Below are 23,298 nucleotides of genomic sequence, written 5' to 3'. Positions count from 1 at the left end.
GAGTCAGAATTTTTAATCTTTTAAAGAAGTCCCAGCTGTTTAGTTTTAGTAAATATCTAACAGCTCTCTGTTGTAGTTTCAAGATTCGCACCACCCAGAAGAGAAGGGTAGATAGGGATGCGACTCAATAAGGATATAATAGACTGTTAAGGAGGTGGATAAGTTCATTTCATTGGAAACTGATCTCAGGGCAAAACAAGAGAAATTTAATTTTTTAAATAAGGCGGCAATATGTAACTCCCATTTCAAGGAATTGTCCACAACAAGCACTAAGAATTTTAGAGATTCAACGACGTCAATGGTGGTGTTATTTAAGAAAAAAGGCTGCAATGTATTTTTATATGATAAAACTTTGGTTTTAGAAATGTTGACTTGAAATAAAAACAAATGAAAGGTTGTAGATCACTGCCTCTGGACTATGAAGCCAATAGAACAATATAGATGACCGGAAAACTTGTCAAAAGTAGGCGTATTAAACAATTACCGAAAAAAATTCTTCTCTTCACAGATAATTCCACAGCACATACTGACGTACCTCTAATGAAAGCCATCGAAGTTCAATTTCTTTCAGCAAACACAACTTCACAAGTTCAATCGCTGGATTAAGGCATAATCAAAAACTTCAAAACATTTCTATCAGTGTGGATATGAGGATACTAAACAAAGCTTGACGCAATGTAACATCCAGTGCAGTGAAAAACTGCTTTAAAGCTTGTGGTTTTTCAGCACAGATGTGAGTATTGAAGTGGAGGGCGATGAAACGCCTGAAGAATGGAATAAGTATATGTCTCACGTAGAAATTACTATCGACAAAAGCTGTAAACACTTTACGATCTTTTATGTAGCAATGCACTAATACAGTAGAGGATGATGCTTTTTCTTCTTTATTTATATTGAAAATAAAATTGATTTAAGAAGTGTGAATAGTTTGAAACAAAAAAAATTAATGACTCTTTTATAAAATAAAATAAACTTCAATAAATGTACGTTTAAATGAGGTACGTATGTATTAGTATTTCAAAATTTATTTTGCATTCAACCTCTGTCATCTATCTCAATAAGTCCTAAAAAGGGTTATAAAGCTCTGTAAGTATTGTTACGAGCTCGTCCACGACATGGACCGTGAAGCCGATTCTGTTTATTTAAATAAATTTGATGGATCGCCTGGTACAAACTTAAGGGGATAAGCGGAAACTTTTGATATTATTTTTATGACTTATTTACAGCGGCGATTTGTTTGTATTTTTTTATAGCATTAATTTCTAGAAAGGCCTTTTTATTTGTTTGTTTATTTTCTAGAAAGGAATTAACGAGAAATTCTTTTTGTATAAATTGTCGCTTGTTTATCAGTGAAGATGTCAGTAAACAATCTGATGTGTTTTGGATAGTCAACTAAACGGTGTGTTCAAATAAATTATTATGTTGAGAATTAGATAATTGTTTAGTAATCAGTCTTAGTGTATAGTGTAGTAAATAGTGACTAGTTAATTGTTTTTAGTATAAGAGTATAAATAATTCAAGAAAGAAATATAAACAGTGTGAATAAATCCGCTCCACTGTATGAAAAAAATTGTTTAAATAAATAAGAAAAACGTTACAGTAAAAATATGAACCAATAAAAAATCCTTAACTTAAACCCTTAGTTAGTAAAAACCTAGATAATTCAAATTATTAAACTTTTCCTTTGGTCTTTATCTTAAGGATATTCTACTGTATATTATACAATAAAAAAATAGTTATAAAATACTTACCACTTGACCCCTTTGTTGTGCAGATCGTGATTCTCTCAATGAAAATATTCCTCCTCCTACAGACGTTTCCAACCAATAACCATATTTTGCTTCACCACCACAAAAGTTTCCTCGGGGGTGCATTATTAGAACACCGTTTGTTGTACAACCATCGATTTCTCTGCCATTTTCTTGCCATTTTAAAGATTTTTCCTAAAAGAAGATCTATTTACTAACTCATTTATTTATTTACAAGGGCCGGGCAGATGAAAGCGGGCATGCGCTGTAGGTCACTGCGAAGCTCTCGTACTACACACTCAGGTGTCAGTCGGCGTTGTGCTACAGCCACTTAAACATATTCGCCACTATTGATGCTTCCGCCAAGTGTGATTCGTTTTCTACAGGTTGAAGACAGAGATTGAAAAAAGACGGCCCTCGTATTTGTTTATTTATTCGTTTATTAATTTATTTTTTATTAATTTAACTATAGTCGTCTCCATCTATGTTCGTAGAAGTCACTAGTATATAATCGTTAAAATAACAAATGGCCCTAGTAATCAACCCGGTATTAATGTGTTGCAGTTGCAGTAAAATACACTGAAATATTGCAATTCTAAAAAATGTAAACAAAATATGAAATAATGTTCACCGTGGTTTCAAATTACAAAAACTTGAGAACTCTTTCTCGAACACAATGTGAAACGAAAACGGAAATTTGTATATAAATATAAATTTCTTGACATGGTGCAATCAAATTGGTAATCCAGGTCACTAGATTTATCCTCATATATTTTCAACGAATGTTTTATCTACATAGATTTTATAATACACAGATTTTAGGCACCAATGAAAAAATGAATTTAGCAAAAAGGTTCAACTTTTGTTTATTACAATATAAAGGGACGTTCTGTTGAATTTTGAATTGGTATACATATTAGAGTGTAGTTAAAATTATTTAATTAATTTTTAATGTAAAAAGTAATCGCAAAATGGTGAAGCTATTACACTCAAGTAGTTGATTGATCTTGACCTTGTATGTTGTAATGTTCGGGAAAGACGTGCCTTGGTAGCTGATTCCATAGGCTTGCACTTCTCCAAAGGAAGGAACCCCAATAAATTGACGTTCTTGGCGTCTGCAGGCGAACTGGGTATTCATGAGCAACGTCTGCCTGTCGAGTAGATTTTTGCAGATACTGCTCTAGGTGGGATAATGTTGAACAGCTCAAAAGAGCATCTGCCGTGCTAGTATCGGTAATAGGATTAGAAGCTATTGCGAAATATACAGCTTTTTCGTGTTATAGAGCATTAAGTTTTTGTGAAGTTGCCTTGTCTAAATTGACCACATGATTGTGCTAGGACATATTACTTCCAATTTCAACATCTAACAAGCAAATTTGCGGTGATGATAATATTTTATTTCAAGACACGACCAAATCCTGAGCTCAGTCCCAGACTTCTTTATAAAAACAGCAGCCTGGTCTTTGCTGCATTAAACTTAATTAGATTGCTTCGGTCCCTTTCCAGAATGTTCTTAAGATGGTGGTCAAGTAGATCGTGATGTACAGAAAAAAGGTTATCCATAAAGACTGTACTCTTAATATTTTTTACTTTAAATATGAGGAGTGTTAAGAAATACTGCAAATGATCCTCGTGCGTTAACAAGAGCGGTGGCGTTTGAACTTGTTCCGGTACGGCAGTCTGCTTTAGTGAGATGATGTCTGTCGTAGTACATGGATCTTGAGGAACATATCAGGTATATGAGGAATTTAAAAGTGGAAAAGAGCCATGCAAGTAAAGTATAAAAGTGTACAAAAATTGGACACAGTCGTTCAAACTGACTTCAAGAGCGGGAATGAAGGAACTTAGTGGCTGAGCGAAGCATTTCAATGATCATTGGTAAATTAAAGGCAAATTTGTTACTGAACTTTAGCAAATAAATGATCGTATTTCACTTTGATTAAAAGTGAAATCGTCTTCCTGTTGATTATATTTAATTGCCAAAATTGTTACCGTAGAGTGAGAAAAAGATTCAGGGAAATCAATAACTCACCTCGCCTTTAAAAACCCGTCAATCAAAGTCGAACATAAAAGTCATGGTCACTATTTTATTCGGTCGTGAGATCTGATTTTGTTTCAAGGGAAACTTCATTGATTAGATTCGCATCATAGGAAAAGGGGATATTTTGATTTTAGTATTGACAATAAGAAGGCGGATGGAAGATTCCTAGCAATTCTTCCAGTTATCGATTCAACAAGGGGTGAGTGTATTACCATCCAAGAGCAATGTATTAAAAGAGATAAATTAAAATTGTATGTTACCTTTCTACCTTGCTTTCACTGTATTTTTTTTCATTATGCTTCTTAGAATTTTTTATTTCATTTACAAATTTGCCACTTCTATTCTTCTGTTAACCATAAAGGAAATTGTTAATAATCCAAAGAAATTCAGAAAGTATCAAAAGGCAATCAATTGTGAATGTTATTTTGAAAATTGACAAATCTAATGCTTATATTTTAAGCAGACAATTGGATATCAAGTGAAACTTTGAGTGTATAAATCAGGATTTGAAGCTTCCTACTTAATATTTTAACATTTATCAACTTCTTTTCTCTCCATGCCCAGCTTTCATACATGATCCTATTCTTTCTCAAAAATTCCCATGTTAAAAACACTCTAGAATAGTCGAAAGTACTTAAGCATGAAGGCATAAGCCAAGTAATGCGAGAATAAAGAATTTTGTAGACTGTATGTAAATCGAAACGTTATAGAATTTTCTGTTACTGGACTTTATTTACTAGCTATTCTAAAACTTTTCCAATTTGCCAGAGAAATGCGATTGAATAGTTTTATAAACCGATTAAATGAACTTTACAAATAAAACCGTTCGTGCAACACGAGTCCGGTAAACAGTTCCAAATTGTTCCAACACGGTCGCTAATTTTGTCTATACAAACCTTAAACACCTTAAAAAATTAGGATATTGGAAAAATTCATCAAAAAAAATAATTTTGGATAGCTTATATACAACTTTTATCATAATTTTTTTTATTCTTTTATCAATATTTATAGAGAAAAAAATTCATGAAAAATCAAAAATTTTATAGGTAGTTTAAACATTTCAGTAAGACCGCTATATTGCGTGACGTCACGTATAGAATAAACACCGAACATATGATGCAAAGTAAATACGACAGTTATTCTCTCGGTTATTTTAAAGTAAGCGTTATTATTAAACTTTGATTAATCTTAAAAATGATATATAAGTCTATATGATATATAAGTAAGACGTGATAAAGTTTTTTTTATGATGCCAAGAAATTAGAATATACAACAAAAATGGTTTGCAAGCGTTAGTCGTTTTCGATCCTGCGAGATATAATTATTTTTATTGCCAAAATGTTTTGATGTAAATAATATTTAATTTTAACGTATTCTAATATTTTATAGTAATTGAGTTATATTATGCTTTCAATTTTTAACGATATTATGTAATAATGTAAGAACTTATCTATAAAAGGTTTATTCACTTTATTCTTGTATATAGAGAAATGTTTTATTTATACGTAACTAATAAATAAAAACAGTATTATAACAGCACACGCTACGATGCCGGTAACGATAACCTCGTGATCATCAAGCAGACAATTGCGCAATTTTAATTAAATATTTTATTTTCTGACATTATTCCATATTCCAACAAAGTTTGTGAGGTAGTGTGTGTACTTTGAAGTTATTTAAAAAGTGTGTAATTAGTTTACTGTTGTATAATATGGTATTATGTTTTATGCCAGAAGGTATTTGTCAAAGAAAATAAAAAAAAAATCACTAAATATATATACGATCGTCAACGCAGTTAAAACTTTGTTTGCGAAGTGATCCCTGACCTGCCCGAAGAATGGCGGTGTATAACGTCAACACTCCTGTAGTTTATTTCACTCTCTTCGTAAATTTATCATTAATTTTTAGTGCAATAATTATTTATTCACAATTTTTTTTTTACTCTCATGTAAATAAACAGCTGTGGTTCAGAAATTAAAAGATAGGTTTACCACAGAGATAAGAAGAATTAAGCAGTTAAAGATTTTGCAAAATGTGTTGCAAAGTTTTAAAAATCGCATGGCTTGTTGTATTGAAGTAAATGGACAACATTTTGATCATCCGCTGTAATTACCTTTACTGTATGTTTTCTAAAATTCGTAATTTTTCTACTTCGCAAATGTGGATCTACTTTTAATATGACACAAACATTTGATGTTTGGATAAATATTTTACTGCACCAGTTTCGTTAAACTTTTTTACTAATTCACTGACACTAGACTTTATTACGAGATTTGTATTAGCTATAGCTATAACTTCGAAATTATGATATACGGAACATTGATTGAAAAATAATCCAGTATTTCTAAAAATACTAAATATATAGGGTGATCCATTTGAAATAACAAATTTCATTATTTTTCCGGAAAAAAGAAAGATCTGACAACAATGCAAAAACCACCATAATACCGGCTGTATCGCAAGACTCTTGGGCACTAAAAATTATAAAAATCGTACAAGCCGTTTCCATACATAAAACTCATTCTGTATATTTGATTATATGATAAAACAAAGTTTCCCGTTTGTATAATCACAATTAAGTTGAAACACATTCACTTCAATAAACGCATAAATAACCACAAAAACTATATAATAATTCAATAAATAAAAACTTGACAATTAAATATGAGAATTAATTTCTTCGAAAGGAAAAAATTATATAAGGTGTGTCATGCGGCGGTGGTGAATACGTACTTTCTCATTTAAAATACAACCCCCTGTATAATACACATTTTTGGATTATTCAGAAAATTCGATGTATAAAACAGCTTTCTTTAGATGTTTTGTATGAATAATATTTCCGTCAGATTTATGAACATGGCGAAAATGTTGTCACTGTTCCCATCAACGTAAAATCTGCATACATTAAATTAATAAAACTATCTTCATACTATTATTATATTACACTTACCCCTAAAAATATATTTCTAGAAGTATCAAAACCAGCGGCGTATATCCTAGCTATTTTCGGATTTGTTCTATCACATAATATTCTACAAGCGAACCTGGATATCGTACTTTGATTAACTTTCGTATCTCCCGTTTTATCACCAGGTATGGTATCCATGACTACAAAATCTATGGGAGTTTCCGATGATCGTCCAATCTGTAAAAACATATTAAGGATATTCCAAAGGTGAATTAAACATGAAATTGGAGTGGCGGAAACAGATATAATCTATCTCGCGTGTATCGCCGCTCCACAATGCGATTTTATTAGCCATCTCGTGCAAAAATTAAGTAAACTTGATTAAAACTAATGTTAATTGTTTTTTTAGGTATAGTATAAAGTTTTATATCAGCTATTGGACAAGTTTTGAATCAAACAATGTTCTAATAAATATACGTGTTAATAACAATAAAATGAAATTTACCAATTTAAAGAAATTATCACCCATGTTACTAATTTTATAAGCTGCCGATGATTACAGCTAACTCCGATTCGCTCTACATTTACTAAATACGAGAGTTGCTATTTAAGTTCTATGATATGGCAAAATTGATATGAATATGTCAAATCCGACATTGCCATCATTAAGTTTGACATTTTTAATGGTGAACGTACTCAGGACAGGTGATCATATGAGTGTTATTTGAGTTGTTTGCAGATACTTCATCTTGGTCAAAAAATGAATTTTTTGCGTGCGATGTTTTTCTATGACTTTCGACGTGGATTAAACCAACATCAATGTACCGATTAACTCACTTCGACTTTTGGTGATGAAGCAACATCTCGAACAATCGTGTTTCGCAGGTTTACCCGATTCAGTCGTGGTAGCAATACGCTACAAGATGGTGCTTCAAGAAACGTCTATAAGACGAATTATAGATCTATGCATATGAACCCGAAACTAAAGAATAATCGATTGTATGAGCCTTTCAAGACGAGGCAAATCCAACAAAAATTGTTCGTACTCTAAGCACTTCGGAGCAAATGTCGCCACTGTTCTGTTAGAGCAGTGATTCGCAAAGTGGTCCAGGTGCACCCCCAGGGTTCCAAGGGAAGCTCTACACAGTTCTAGACTCTAATTACTTGCATTTATAAATATAACATGTAACCTCACAAATTATAAAAAAAATTTCGAGTACGACATTTTGTCTTTTTTTTTGTCTTTTGGAAGAAAATTTACCACTGTCATGGTTTTTTACACCATCAGAAAGTAGAGATTTCAACGACCAAAAAATTCACCGATTATTTCAAAGAAAGCTGATATTTAGAAAGATTTTTAGTTTCAAAATATTTTCAATATTTAGTCAAAATAAGGTGAAAAATAAATATTTCAAATCAAATAAATTACAGAGTATTTCGGACACAAAAAGGTACGTTTTCACCAAATTTCGTGAAAAAAAATTTTATTGTGAAAGATAAATGAATGAATTTTTGAAGTTACGTGAAAAAAATGTAGAAACAAAAGATGTACATTTGTTTATTTTCTACAACTTTGCTATTTTACTTTTTTCCATAAGACATAGTATTGCCGGAAATCGAGATAAACTGTTTTTTACCCTTACTCCCGCCCTCAAATCGCCCGTAAATTATTTTTCCTTTTAATCTTATTATATTCTCCTTCTTCTTCGATAGCTTTCATCCCACTATTATATTTTTTGTGTTTTCAGGTCTAGAAGCTTAGACTGAGTGTTCTCTTTTAAAACCGACAATTAATAAAATACTAATGTCAAGTTTGAACTGACCTACTGTCATATACATGGTCTAATAAAATTTGATCCTGACTGGTGCATTTAAACTTGAATCGGCAACATTTTTTCCTAAATTGGTATAAACTTTTTAATGTTGTCGAGAACTTGTTTAATGCGATTCTATTAACGACAATAACATTAGAAAAATTCAAAAATAGTTTTCGAAAATCGTCGTGTTTGCATACGAGCGATAGCAGAGCCTTTCAACATCAGATCAACATATTTTAATTAATGTTAGACTCGTATCCTGAAAGACCTGAATCTTTTACAAAAGCAACGTCAAGTAGAGGTATCGCAAAAGAGATACGGAGGATCCTAAATTCATCAAACTTGTCATTACTGACCTCCAAACTGTCCAAAAATGAAATAATGAAAATAAAAAAAACTACGTCAAAGCGAAAAAGGAGATGATGCTTATCGTATTCACCAGATTTGGCTCCCTGTGACTTTTTCCTCTGTTTGAAAATCATAAATCCACTTTGGGGAACGCACCATGAAGACATTGCCATTGAAGCCACGAATAATAATAAAGTGCCGGAAGCCATTTCAGTTGAGGCTTACAACAAGTGTATGGAAAATTGAAGTAAAGGTTTGTATTGGCTCGAAGGAAGTCTATTTTGAAGGCAATAATTTATATTTGTATGAAAATACCCAAAATTGTTGTTTTTTTGACAGCGCGGTCAAATGTGATCGTCTATTTGACTTTCTCTAATGAACTGCAAACTATACAAGAGTTTACTGAAGTGTTCACTATGAAATTTTACTGACAAGATAAATATTTAGATGAGAGCGAAAGCGTGCACAAATTAGGTAGGGATGGTAAAGGCACGTAATGTCAATAGGAATGTCACATAATAATTCTGCTATGTTTCACAGATGAGATTGAAGAAACATAAGAGTGGAGATATTTACTTTTTTATCATTAATTTCCTTCCCATATAAGACTTTCAACTAGATCTAAAGTACAGTTAATCAAATAGAATACATAACAAACACATTCTAGTTTGGATCTAAATTTGCCAAAACCTTAATGATCGTGTTTAATGACATTTAGGCATTTTAAGCAAACAATAATCGAAAACCAGTCCCCTAAATGTATTCGGAAGGAGAATTATTGATCATTAAAATTTCAGGAGCATAGAATGCTAAATATCATGAGTTTGGAATAGAACGAAAGTGAAGATATTTATGTATGCATGTCGAGTCACCATGAAAAATAATAATCTGACGAGGGTAAATTGTTAATTAAATACAAACAACTATGTGAAATGATCAATGTTAGGAAGATTATCAAATATACAACGAACAGAGTAAAAAACCTAGTAAAAGAAGCTAAATGCTAAATCGTGGAAGGAAATATGGAACAAAAACGCGGTGGCAATGCAAAAATGCTGCATCACATATTGCGATCAATCAGAAAAAAGAAGGAATATCCAATAAGCAAATCAAGCTAATAGTGGCAAAATTAGAAGCATAAAGAGATGAAGTAAAATCAGAAATAAAAGACGACAATATAACATTATAAAAGAAATAAGCCCCACACGAGGAGTAGAAATAAAAAGGGGCAAGGTAATAAAGGCGAGAGGAAAACTACAAATAGAGAAAGCAGCAGGAATAGTTGAAATAAGGCTAGAAATGAAATATTTAGGAAATAAGAGTATGAGATTATTACACAAAATATTACTAGTAGCATGGAATACGCAAAAGCTACTCCAGAGGAGTGGAAATTAGCGATAATATAAAAAACGAAGTTATAACGACTGCATAAATTACAGGGGGATATCGCTGTATGCTGTACTACATGCAAACTATTTGAAGGTATGATTTTGAAGATATACTATGACATAAGGTAGACAATACATTAAATCATACACAGGCATCATTTAGATCCAATAGATTAACGCCAAATTGGATATCAACTTTGAGACAAATAACAGAAAAAATAACAAACACGAAAATGTTTCTGTTACAGCAGTTGATTTAGAGATAGCCTTCAGTAGGACAAAAAAAGGAAAATAATAAGGAATAGAGGAGTTAGTAAACAATTGATAAATATAGTTAAGAATTTATGAATTGGAACGAATTCTTTGCCAGCTAGTTTATGAGAGTTTCGGTTTTTGCCACAATCCCACTACGAAAACGCTCGTTAAGAAAATATAAAAGGAATCATTGAATTTTATACACCTACGGAAGAAAAGGTTGCGGATAAGTAAGTATATTCAATTATAGCTTAACAAACAAAATTGGATTACCTGGAACATATCAGTGTCTTCATCATTTGTATATTCTACTATGACGGCGTGATTTCTCGATAATGTGTAGGATATTGAATGTTGGGTTGCATCTAAAATTGCTTGTGTCGAATGTGGTGTTCTAACTACGTAATGTCGCAACCTTTTAACGCCGTTGGCAACTTGTCGTTTGTAAAATACAAATTTACTTCGTCTTCTGCCTCTGTCACCTTGAGGTAGAAATCCATTATATCTGAAAAAAAAATAAAACTGAAAAGTAAATTTGCTGAAGTTTCTCTGTCTTCCATATTTTGTTCAATTCCTTCCTTCCAGGTCCTTGAATGTCCTCGTCTCCTTCTATTCTGCGGTTGATACATCAATGCTTTCTTCTGCTCCATCCTCATCACATGTCCGTACCAGAGCAGTTGCTTAGTCTGTATTCTCTCTGAAGTCTAAATTATTCGTCTGCCACAAAGTCTTACATCGATCTCACCTACAGTATCGCAGCCGATAGATTATTAATATCAAATCATTTTCAAATATTATGCAATCTAAAATCCGCATATTATGCAATCTAGAATCCGCATTAGCGGTTTTCTCAATTCCCGTATAATTTCAAATCGATATTTAATTAAGTCGATTGATTTTGTCTTGAAGCACTATATAGTAGATGTTGCTAAGGGTATCGTTATTATATAACATCAAGAAGGGAATTATAATTTGTTGTCTCATTAGTCTCAACATTTATTACAAAATTTTTAATTAATTGATTGTACTTACTTTTTAACTGACTCTGAATATTGCCTTATACTTTATCAATATTAGTTTACCTACTGATTAACAGCCCTTAATACAGTAATTTGTAGTTTTATCGTGGAATAGAAATATTGGTTACTCGTTGGAATTGCTTGATAATATGAATAAACGATGAAATGCTCCAGACTGTATGGTGATTATAATTTACTGATTTGACTGATTTCTTACTGTTAGGATTTTGGGTATGGAAGAATGTAAATACGTGAATATTTTCACCACCTATATTATAAACAACGCATTTTGATACTGTTTTGAAGAACGTAAGCAAAAAGGCATCGATTGCCCCTGATGCGGGTTGTAAGTCATTTTATGCCTTATAAAACGCCATATACGAGAATGGTACCGGAATTACCTATAGATGGCGGTATTTCCTTTAAAAATATTACTGTAATAGTAAGTACACAATCTATACACCATATGTTTTAAGTTTGAAGACGCCACGTTGTTTAGTATTTGTTTGGTAGCCATCAATAGTGAACGTTTTCAGTGAATTTGTAAACATGGAAATAATTGGTCATCGTTATTTGACAAAATACTTTTATTTTAAAGGCATTAGCCCAAGTTAGGAGTTAGGAGACATAGTAGGCATTTCAAAAAGTGCGGTACATGGCATATTAACTGAAACTTTGGACTTGAGAAATCTGTGCGCAAAATGGGTGGCACATTTGCTCGCAATGGAAAAAAACAGCATCGTGCAGATATTTTCATCAAGTCTTTGGCAATGTTTCCGTTCCATCTGCATGCGAGGTCATGGCGTCGGTTTTTTGGGATGCGTGAGATTACTTTCATTAACTATCTTGAAAAAGGAAAATCTATCAACGACGAGTATTATGCGAGCGAAGAAATAAAGCAAAAACGGCCGCATTAGGTAAAGAAGAAAGTGTTTGTTCATCAAGACAATGCACTAGCTCACATATCCGTTATTGCAATGGTCAAAATTAATCAATTAAAGTTGAAATTCCTACCTCATTTTCGCCATTTTTAGCCCGTTTTGAATATTTTCTGTTCACAGACTTGAAAAAAAGATATTTTTCTAAAATTTTTGTTGTTCTCTTTGTTGGTACAGGTACTTCTGGGATCATCCTAGTATTAATTTAAGGGTTTGTCGGAAACTATGCTCAGGTTAACCCGAAAGTACGCCAAAAGTACGATTTCTGAAACTGCAGTAACAGTTTTTGAAGGGCACCATTCCTTGAAGTGGCTTCATTTATCTCCCTAGATTTTTCTGGCAGCAGTGACCAAAAAGCAATATTCTATATCTATTTGTTTGTTATAAAAATCAATAATTTCAATTTCTCTCAATTTTTCAGTCCGCTTGACGTTGTTGATAAAATAACAATGCTTATGATGCTATAGAAGATTATCGAAGCTGTCCATAATTCCGTGGAAAAAGAATCGAATTAAATTAATAAAAATCCAAAAATAAAATGTTATATATTTTGTTATTTTGATGATGTTATATCACATTTTATTATTTAAATAAGGGAAAAAATAATTTCCATAGGACTTCACTATTTCTACCACACGATAATATACTAATACTAAGAATGGAGAAGCTTTGTTGGTTCTGACTGCCTGGATAATCCCATAGAAGTATTCTTGGTAGCTCTAGTAAATGGAGCTACTCCAGAGTTGAGAAATCCTTCAGACGTCACTTGGTCAAATCCTATGATTTTAATAGTTGTATGCGTTCCTTGTGACAAATACTATGTTATGCGGAAAAGTATGCTACAAAAACTTTTTATACACGTTCCAAAAGTTTCACAAGAAAATGGTAAATACATCCAGTATCAATTTCAACAACATTTTTATGAATTACATCTTGATGGAGGTTTTGATATAAGTTAATTTTTCAAACTAAAAAGATTTTATTGAAGATCTGAAATAGGTTTAAGTAGGAAATTGCGGCAGGCAGTGTAATTGTGTTTGCACAAATGTACTAAATATAGGTTAGTTGTACTATACGATAACTTTTTTTTATCACCGAAGCAATAAATATTTATTTTGTATACCGATTAAAGGCAATCGTGCCAATAATGAATAAAATTCCAAAATAATCAATACGCGGAACCTAACATCAGATTCTGCCTTCTCTCGAACCAAAAAATTAATTATCGATTAGCACTCGATCTAAAATTACTGTCTCACCATTTTTCTCTCTTCGTAACCCATTTCGGATAGATAAAAGGTAAATTACTACTGAAATTTATAGTTGTGTTTCTTTTCTTTATACCCGTGACATTAAAAATGTCTTTCTATCAATTGCTATCAATATATTACACGAACTCATCTCAAATCGTACAGTAAAACTTTTTTTATTCGTATTGGTATAGATGATGAATATTTCTAAAGGCCAATTTTACCACCTAGGGTGGAACTGGTGAATAAACTTAAGCTTAAACTATGGTTTGAACTCTAGTTTAAACCAAGAATATACAGGATTGCTCTATTTTACAGGTAACAGTTTAAAAGACATTTTTCTGTTAGTTGTCACAAATATAATCAAAATTTTTACGAAAATTGTATTTAAACGAAAATAAACAAACAACAAAAAAATCGTGCAATTTCTATGAAGTAGTGCTTTTGGTTAAGCTTGTGAAGAAATACAAAGGAACAGTCGAAAGCAAAAAAGTAATACGGTAACTTTGAAGGAAAAGGAAAAAAAAGGTTGGGAAGAGTTGGAAAGGTAATTTAATAATGAAAATAACAAAAATGTTTTCGATAGAATCACAACAAATTTAAAAAATGCGGGACAATTTAAAGATTCGCTGTGGAACGAAAACGCGCGTCGTTGTCGTTGTTGATAATTTCTTCATCAAGTTCATCTAATATAAAGTGCAAATCTTCAATAATTCTACAAAAATCCTTCATAATATTGTAAAAATATGAGCAATTCAGAAAAGATAGGTTCGGATCCTCCGTTTCCTGTACCCCAGACAGCCGGTAACGTTTAAACCGAAGTTTGTCACTACACGCCTTCGATAAAACGTAAAATCAATGGTATCTGTAATTTAAACGGACATTTGAGGTTTAAACTTCACCTGTAAAATTGGGCCTAAATATGATAAAATACTAAAGTGCCTATTTTCTAATCTCAAGGAAACAACTTTGTTTATAGCGCAGAAACTTCTCGTCCCTATTGATAGATGACACTTTTAACTTGGTTGTGTCAAAAAAACTTTTACTCGTCGCTATTTAAAATTGTACTAAAATAGATAGTACATAGAACCAGTATAAACAGAACATGGATATTGGGAAAAAGTAATTACCAAATATATTAGTTCGCTTAACAAAACGAACTACAAAAAAAATTTGGAGTAGCAGAGATAAGCAAAATAATAAGATCAAAAAGAATATGATTACTGGGTCACTTGTAGGAATTTCCAGATTTTAGAACAGTAAAACAAATAATAGACCCATAACAGATAAAAAGTCCGAACAAAGGAGAGACGGTATACAGAAGAACTAAGAAAGAAGAGAAGCGGAAAATAAATATATAATAAGATTGGAAAGCTTGAAACACTGCATGAAGTACATGTTTAACATGTACTATTCAGATACAGAAGTAAAAGGAAATTGTTACAGAAAGATTGTAAATGTACTCGTAACATTCATCACGTTTAAAGCCGATATTTCTTAATAATTTAATTTTAACAATGACTTTAATTATTTTAATTTAAAAAATATGTGAAGTTACAACCAAATAAAATTAAACTCAATTCAAATTACTATTTTTAATATGACAGATGCAAATTTTAGTTATTATGAAAAACTACGATTAATACTATAAATGTTATAGCATACATCAGAGTAACAGATTGTAATATAGAAGGTGTCACGTAGACCAACATTAAAAAATAATGTATTTAGGTTTCTCTACCCCTGGCCCAATATAAATCAGAACATTTTTCATGTCACGTTGTATAAACTCGCGGTAAAAGCTGACAGCTGTTGTAACCCGAATTTTAGTAGCACATCTCAGTAACAAAATGGATCGTATCAAATAACGTCCGGTGATTAAATATTTGCGTTTAAAAGAATTGATCCCTTTGCAAATTCACAAAGGTTTGGTGAATATATTAACAAAACACGCAGTATCATATGGCATAGTGAAAAGGTGGAGTCGTGAGTACAGACGAAAACGCAGTTGGGACACCCACCACAGGTAACACACGAAAATTTTAAGATTCTATGATCTTGTCATTAAACAAATTGTTGAAGATTGTGTTCTCTCATGATGTGATACATAATATACTGTTACGAAACCGTCCACGACATGGACCGTGAAGCCGGTCCTGTTCGGTTATGGATAAACAGAATAAAGTTTGGCGAATGCGTCGGTTCTCGGGAAATTTTTTTCTACATGATTTTATAGCGGTGATTTATTAATATTGGTTTTTAGAATCAATTTCTAGGAAGGCATTTTTATTTATTTAGTTGTTTGTTTACTTTACAGAATTATTCGAGAAATCCTTTTTGGTACAAATACTAGTGTATTTGTGTTCTAAGGCGTCAGTGTATAATTAAATGTCATGGTGAACAAATCGAAATAGTAAGAGGTAACCAGTCAATTTACAAAAATTATAAAAGTTGTGATTAGTTAATTATTATAAATAGTAAGTCTAGTGTATCTGGTGTGAATCAATTAAGCAAGTAAGAGACAGTGTGAATCAATTCATCCCTCTGTTAAAAATAGTTGGAATAAATAAGAAACACATTACAATTCTTACTGCGGAACTGAACATGAAATAAGTGGCTCCACGATGGGTACCACGAATGTTAGCAGATACACACAAGCAAACTCGAAAAAACATTTGCACACGCAGTACAAATAAGACATAGAAAGTATTTTTCTCAGATTAACATGGATGCGTAATCTGGCCCTAAGTGCCCTACGTGCGGTAGTTCAGTGGTTTGCAGAGGATGAACAATCTTTCTTTCAAGACGCATAAGAAATGAGAAAAATGTGTTAATCTTAATGTAGACCATATTAAAAAAATATATCTGCCAATTTTTTATTCTAAATCATTGGCCCTTTGCCCCTATTTAAGCTTGTTTTCAAATGCATCCAACAATTTATTATTGAATACATTTTTTAAGAATCTTACATATTTATATCATAATTATGACTGATAGCGTGATCTGCAATACCCGATTTTCCCGTCCTTCCATATTTTAAATGAGCTAAGTGCTCTTTAAACCGGACAATAACGGAGCTCTTAGTCTGCCCAATATACTTTCGGTCACAATCACCACAGCTAATTTCATATATACCACTCTTTTCCAAATTTGGTATTTCATGCTTAGGATTTCCCAACAATTGTTTTAATGTATTGTTGGATTTATAAACCAATTTAAAACCCACTCTGCTAAATATTCCTTCCAATCCTTTTGTATAATGAGAATTGAAATGTATCAGAGCAAATTTTCCGTGTTTTTCTGCAATTATTTGAGTGATTTAAAAGTGGATATGAGTCAGTTAAGAACGAGGATCGGTAGAGATGTACTTCGATCTCAAAAACGTTTTAATATTCCCAAAAACTCGACGCTATTGACTATTTGAGTCAACTCTAGCTTAATGGAAAGATTGCGAAGAAACTGAAAAATGAGCTAACGGCCGTCTTTCGTACTATGAGAATATGCCGTGTTACAATCCGTTTTTAATTGGCGAGTTTTTGTACTCTAAAAGTCTTCCTGTCTTATCAATAAATTAGAGAGATTCCGATAGCCAGAACTTACAGCTGCAATGCCAATTTTTTATTTTAAATAGATCATGGGCCAAAACAAATAATCCCTCGTATAGTGTCGGTTTAACCGAATCATTAAGTTCTTACCAAAACCACTCTCAAATGAAACAAATTTTCAATGTGAATTTATAAAATAACTTATTCGGATCAAGCACTCAGTGGATAAACCTGGGCTGGCATTATAATGTAATGGTAAAGATCCACGTGGATACCTGCATCTTCTGATAAGTCGTGATGTTGAAAAACCTTGCTGTTATTTTTTCATTTTGTTCTTTTGCAAACAAAAAAAATTGTTATTCAAGCTAAATTTAACTACTAAAGGATTAATTCGATCAATGGGAACCGGAAATGGCTTTCCATCAGTTCGACTGAAAATTTTAGCGTTTACTTTTTGGAATACTTAATTGTAAGTCTCATAATCATTTTATAATACAATTTATGACGTTCTTAAAATACTTAAGGCATGAATAAGGATGATATTTTTTAAAAAAGATTATCAAGAAGATAACTTATGAATTGGTAAAATATTTATGACCCTTACACAAACACTGTAAAAATCGGTCGTTTAAAATTATTAGCATGTAATTTATTCATTTAGTGCGATCTTAACCTACTTTCAAATAGGTATGTCTATAAAAAATAATTTTACATTTACTTAACTTCCTGTTTTTAACGGTTATATGTTATTAGGTAACAGGAAGTACTATTTTTAAAACAATCGTCAAATAAATTTAAGAAAGAACATATAAATGTGAGTGCAATTACAAGTGACCGCTGCGCCGCTTGGGGGTGACGTTGAAAGAATGGTAAAAGTGGCTAATGCACGAGATAAATATGTTTGAGTAAAGTTTCCAGTTGAAGACTGATAGTATCGTAGGACCAATGTAGAATAAGATGTCAACATATACGTCGTTATAGAAAATCCCGCGAAATGTGAGGTGCGATGATTGAAAAGCCGTGAGATGTGGAGATGAATTGTATGGCGTATACGGTGAAGGTGTCGTTCGAGGTATTTAGAAAATTGAACAAAAAAAAGGTGTTGTGAAAGTAGAAACAATAATTGTATGATTATAATTATGAATTTATATTTCGTGTTCAATCATTAGAACAAAATTTATACGACGGATACACAATTGCGTTTATAACGTTACTAGCTGATTTAAACTTTTGTATAAAATAAACTTGAAACAAACAAAAGAAATCCATTTTTTTATTAAAAGAAATTAAAAAATGCTCGGTATGAATTAAGTTTTATCGTTACTTTCGGTTAGTTAGACATGATTATGCTTAATAATAAAACAAAGTTTCCCCGAAATATTGGCTATTTATAAGGGATCAATTTGATATTGCTAGACACACACACAGTTATGGTACAATCTGTTAATCAATTTAAAGCTTTCTGATAAACTATATTTTTTATTTTGTTATGTGGTAGGTAAATAAACATAGATGACGGTTTTCCGACGCGCGAACATACGACGTACAATTGTCCAAACAGGGAAACTCCAAGTTGATTCCGCCAACTTCCAACGACTGGCCTTGTGAATTATTTATGGTCATCGCAAAAGCCAGACGTACCGGAAATTGTACACGTTTAAAATCGAATGGCAAATCCGTTAGAATCATCATCATACGCAGAATTTTTGTATTTTCCCTTTATGATTGTTGCTTCAATGAAGTTATTCATCACATTTTTTACAGCCAGTCTTGTTCCATTGCACAGTCGAGGTTGATTAATGACTAAGATGAAAACTGATCGTACTTTTAACTGCAAATTGTCAGGTGGTAATCCAGGCAATTTCGGTCAATTTGAAAAATCCGTGGGATAGTTGACTACGTCATCTTGGTTCATAACGGTGTCGACTGATTTAAAGGAAACCAATCGTCCGGGAAGAAAATTCTGAATGGTTGCATTTACATCTTTATTTTTTGTCGCCAATATTGCTTGTTCACCCAGCCAACTATGGTTATTGAACTGTCGCGCTATATCTGGGAAAACACGCTGAATAACCTCTTCTTTTAAGTGTGATATGATAGAAAATTGTGGGTAATGTGATGAATCCGGTTGAGGTGTCCACTGCGACTTTATTATATCCAATGTCTAACAACTGCTTCGCTAACACATTTGCAGTTTCATTTTGTTGCAAAAATATTCGCATGCTAGCAGTAAAGTCTCTCTATCAAAAAAAATCAAAAAAGAAAAGAGCACAAAACTTGAAATGTCATTATCACAAAGTATCACTGGACTAAAGAAAGCGGTGCACGTAGCGGTTATCGTCACTCACAAAGGATGCACTCTTTGTCTGAGGTATCGATCGACATAGAGAATGGATCGACATATTAGTTGGTTGTCAAATATTAAATATTATGGTTGCGTTCAGAAATTTAATTTGTGACCAAACTTACGATTCATCAATCTACATATAGTTGGTTGTCAAATTATTAAATTAAATATATTAAATTAGAGAGAACGTATAGCGAATAGGAGATTATCATATTGTCCGATAGCCAGAACAATATCGATGCTGGTTTGGGAATGCCTGGAGGCAAAATACAATAAAGTTATCCTGGGTACTGAGACACACTGGAGCACAGATAAATGAAATAGCAGACAGACTTGCTTAACAAGGAGCAGTTAAACCCTTGGTCGAATTGAACTTTTCTGTAGACTAAAAGAAAGTAGACAGAGAAAAACTGTTACTGGTTTAATTTAGAGGGGTTGAGACAAGTAAAAATACTCCAAAGAAGATCTATCTTAACAAGAATAATTTACGAATATGAACAATAGTTTATTCGGGAAATTATCGCTTCGATAGACACCTGAAGGTTTAGCAGAAAATGCGGCGTGCAGATTCTTCTATATAGAGGACGTGTAAGATTCTACGCCGCAGAAAGAAACGGGGTTACAAAAGACATTTTGGACTGCAGTCAGTGGCATATTTACCATAGCCTGGGGTTACAGACTAGGGACTAGTTACAAAGCCTACACAGAACATGTGTCTGAGAAGCGATCGTATTGACGGCATGTCCGATGGTCATCCCGGGACGATACTGTCAACCTTAAAGGTTGGAGATCAGTTGATGTCGGCTCTTGAAGCTATAAAAAGTAACTCTTCCCCAAAAAAAGCTTTGGTTAAAAATGGAGCTGTAGGGTTAATGGCTCAACTAAATTGTCTAGAAACATCCATCGGAATTTTAGGGATCTGTCTTAAAACAATTGTAAATAATCTCTAGACTTTTACAATGTGTCAAAAGGGGATCTTTTAATGCTTTTGAAAAAGCTGGTAAAAGAACATGTTCAGAAGAATACAGAAGCATTCACAAGAAAATAGTCGCGAGGACGTGATCATTTTAGGGTTAATACCTTCTTCCCAATATGCGACCAATTGTTGAGCGAGTTAAGAAGATGCCAAACTTCTTATGATGCAGTAACCGCCAGTTTTGCATTTTCATAACGCCATAAAACTTAAAAAAAATTATGCCCATTTGATCTTGCGGATGATCTACAATTAAAACAATTCTTGACGTGTGAGAACAAAATGTTTAAGGCAACTTAACATATTTATTAAAGAAAAGGATTTAAAGGAAGTATTTCCATATAATGAAATAGTATTCCGCATTTTTCTGTGCATTGCAGCAACAAAATGCAATACAGAACGTCGTTTTCCGTTCTTAAAAGAATAAAAAGTTATCTACGTTTCCGTATAAGTGAAAGAATGTTTAAGAGTTTAGCTATCCTTAATATAGAAGCCGACTTAACAGTATCTATATTGACGAATTTGTCGAACAATAAATGAACCAAGGAATATTAAAATATTTAAAGAAGTTATTCCAGAAGAAAAAAATATGCCAAAAGACAAACGTTTCAGCACCACTCAAGACATTTAGGAGACCATGAGAGAGCAAATGAAAGCCACTCCGATTTCTCAAAATACTTCTAGTTATGGATTAAACTGGGATAAGTGCTTAGGTGCTAGCCAATGGTAAAACTTTGATTAAATGTTATGTTACCTCTTTACTTTGTATTCAATAGTTAATTGTAGATTGATTGATTCCATATTCAAGATTATCTTGCTTTCTTGACAATTGTCAATTGGCAATCGTTGTTTTTCTCAAATTAAAATATTAAACATGCATAATTTTCTGCTAATTTTTCCAGTATATAACGGAATTAAAACAAATCAGTTTAACATTGCATTCACCTTGCGCATATAAACAATATTTATTTACACAATCTATATTATTTTTCCCTAAAAAAAGGTATGAAAATATAGGAACGCGCATGTAGCTATACTACGTAAATTACAAAAATCGCAAAATAAACTATTTTGACCTTGTTCGGAAAAATATGTGCACGTCAGAAATATTTTCCAATCTCATTTGATTATTATTTCAAGTGTGTTTTGTTTTATTTTTTGAGAAGTATATTTATCGGAAATTGAAATAATAATAATTAGTCTTGGAACCCAGACGGACTCCACATCATAAAATTATATGTAGTTATACTTAAGGTTTACAGTTTTCATTATTGTTTACAGTTGCAACAAAAATATGATAATAGAACATGTCAACTAATTAATAATGGAAAAGTGGATAAGGAAACAGATGATCGAGGCAAACAGAACAGCCAGATGTTTAAATAACATTAAATAAATCTACTTCTTAGATCTTTTCAGATTTATTTTTTTTGTCTCGGTCTATTTCAGAAGCCGAAAACCATTTATTGTTTCTATTAATGAATATATTAATTATATGGTAAGAGAGATCACCAGGGCACCAAAGGAAGTAACGAGTGAAGACATTCGGCATTCTATATATACGCGAAAAAAACTTTATACAAACTACGGAAATTGAATTTATTTAACAGCAGTTCGAATATTTGGTATTTAATGTTTGGCCACACAGAGAACCTACCCTGAAATGTTGCTCTTAAATTAATGATTCAAACCTCTCAAAAATGATGAAATTAGCGTTCATTCATCGCAAATCAGTAATTCATAAGCTTAATTACACGTAAAGGTGAAATATTTATCAGGAAAAACTAATAGACCAACTATCTATTTCACTTTCAATATCCGTTTTTTTAACAAAAAAATACAAACTTTACTACACCAGTGTTCTTTAAGAAGGATACGCTTAGCACTAAGTGCGCCAAATACGAATTGAACAAAATTTGCGTTTTTGATTTTTTTTCAAATTCACAGTAACTCAAAAAAAATTGGTCAGAACTGAAAAATCGCACCCTTTAAGGATATATTACAGTTTTTAGAATCTCATGTTAATGTTCTAATCATCTAAATCGAAATTTTATTTAGAATAATATCAAAAACTTCTCTGTATGTACCCAGCCACTCTATACTTTTGGATCTTATTATTTTGCTTAGTTCTGCTTCTCCAAATAGATTCCTTATTTAATTATTTGTTCTCCCCAGCCATAAATATTCCTCCTTTTCACCGCCTAGTATCCTTCCAAGTATTTTTCTTCCCCATATATCTAATTTCTCTTCCTCTGTTTTGTTAAGAATCCACGTTTCGCCTCCGTAGCTTACTGTTGGTCTTATTATTTCCCTTGTAGTTTTGTCATTAACATGTACTTCGATTTATCTTTATTGACTCGTTTGCCATCGTTCTTGTTTTTCCTGACCCTATTATGTTCAAATAGATTTCACGTACAATCTATTCTAATACTCTGTTGAACAGTGCAGTGGATAAAGGAACTCCCTGTTTTAGTCCTGTGTTGGTCTAGAAACATTTTGATATTCTTTGATTTGCCTATACCTTCGTTTTTGTGTGTTCGAGTGTCATTTTCGTATAAGCTTTTTTGGAATACTAACATCATTCATAATGCTGTACAAATGGTTTCTGTTCACATTATCGTTTTTTGGAAATCTATGAAGACTGAGTAAATTGGCAAATCGTATTCATACCCGATTATTTGCATGTGCCTCAGAGTTAAAATGTGGTTTGTGATTGATCTT

The 23,298-nt window shown here is 32.3% G+C and overlaps 1 protein-coding gene across 3 annotated transcripts in view; it reads right to left on the bottom strand.

Moving 5' to 3' along the window:
- The window catches only part of LOC130443893 (protein pellino), a 128,633-nt gene that overhangs the window by 6,645 nt on the left and 98,690 nt on the right, over positions 1 to 23,298 (bottom strand). For all 3 annotated transcript variants that reach the window (XM_056778774.1, XM_056778777.1, XM_056778776.1), the window contains exons 3-5: positions 10,779 to 11,010; positions 6,740 to 6,934; positions 1,752 to 1,943 (exon numbers count right to left, since the gene is read on the bottom strand). In XM_056778774.1, coding sequence (XP_056634752.1) covers positions 1,752 to 1,943; positions 6,740 to 6,934; positions 10,779 to 11,010 — 619 coding nt within the window. The remainder of the gene's footprint in view (positions 1 to 1,751; positions 1,944 to 6,739; positions 6,935 to 10,778; positions 11,011 to 23,298) is intronic.

The sequence above is a fragment of the Diorhabda sublineata genome, chromosome 5, assembly GCF_026230105.1.
Source record: "Diorhabda sublineata isolate icDioSubl1.1 chromosome 5, icDioSubl1.1, whole genome shotgun sequence".
NCBI classification, from domain to species: domain Eukaryota; kingdom Metazoa; phylum Arthropoda; class Insecta; order Coleoptera; family Chrysomelidae; genus Diorhabda; species Diorhabda sublineata.
This window is presented reverse-complemented; position numbering and strand designations above follow the sequence as displayed.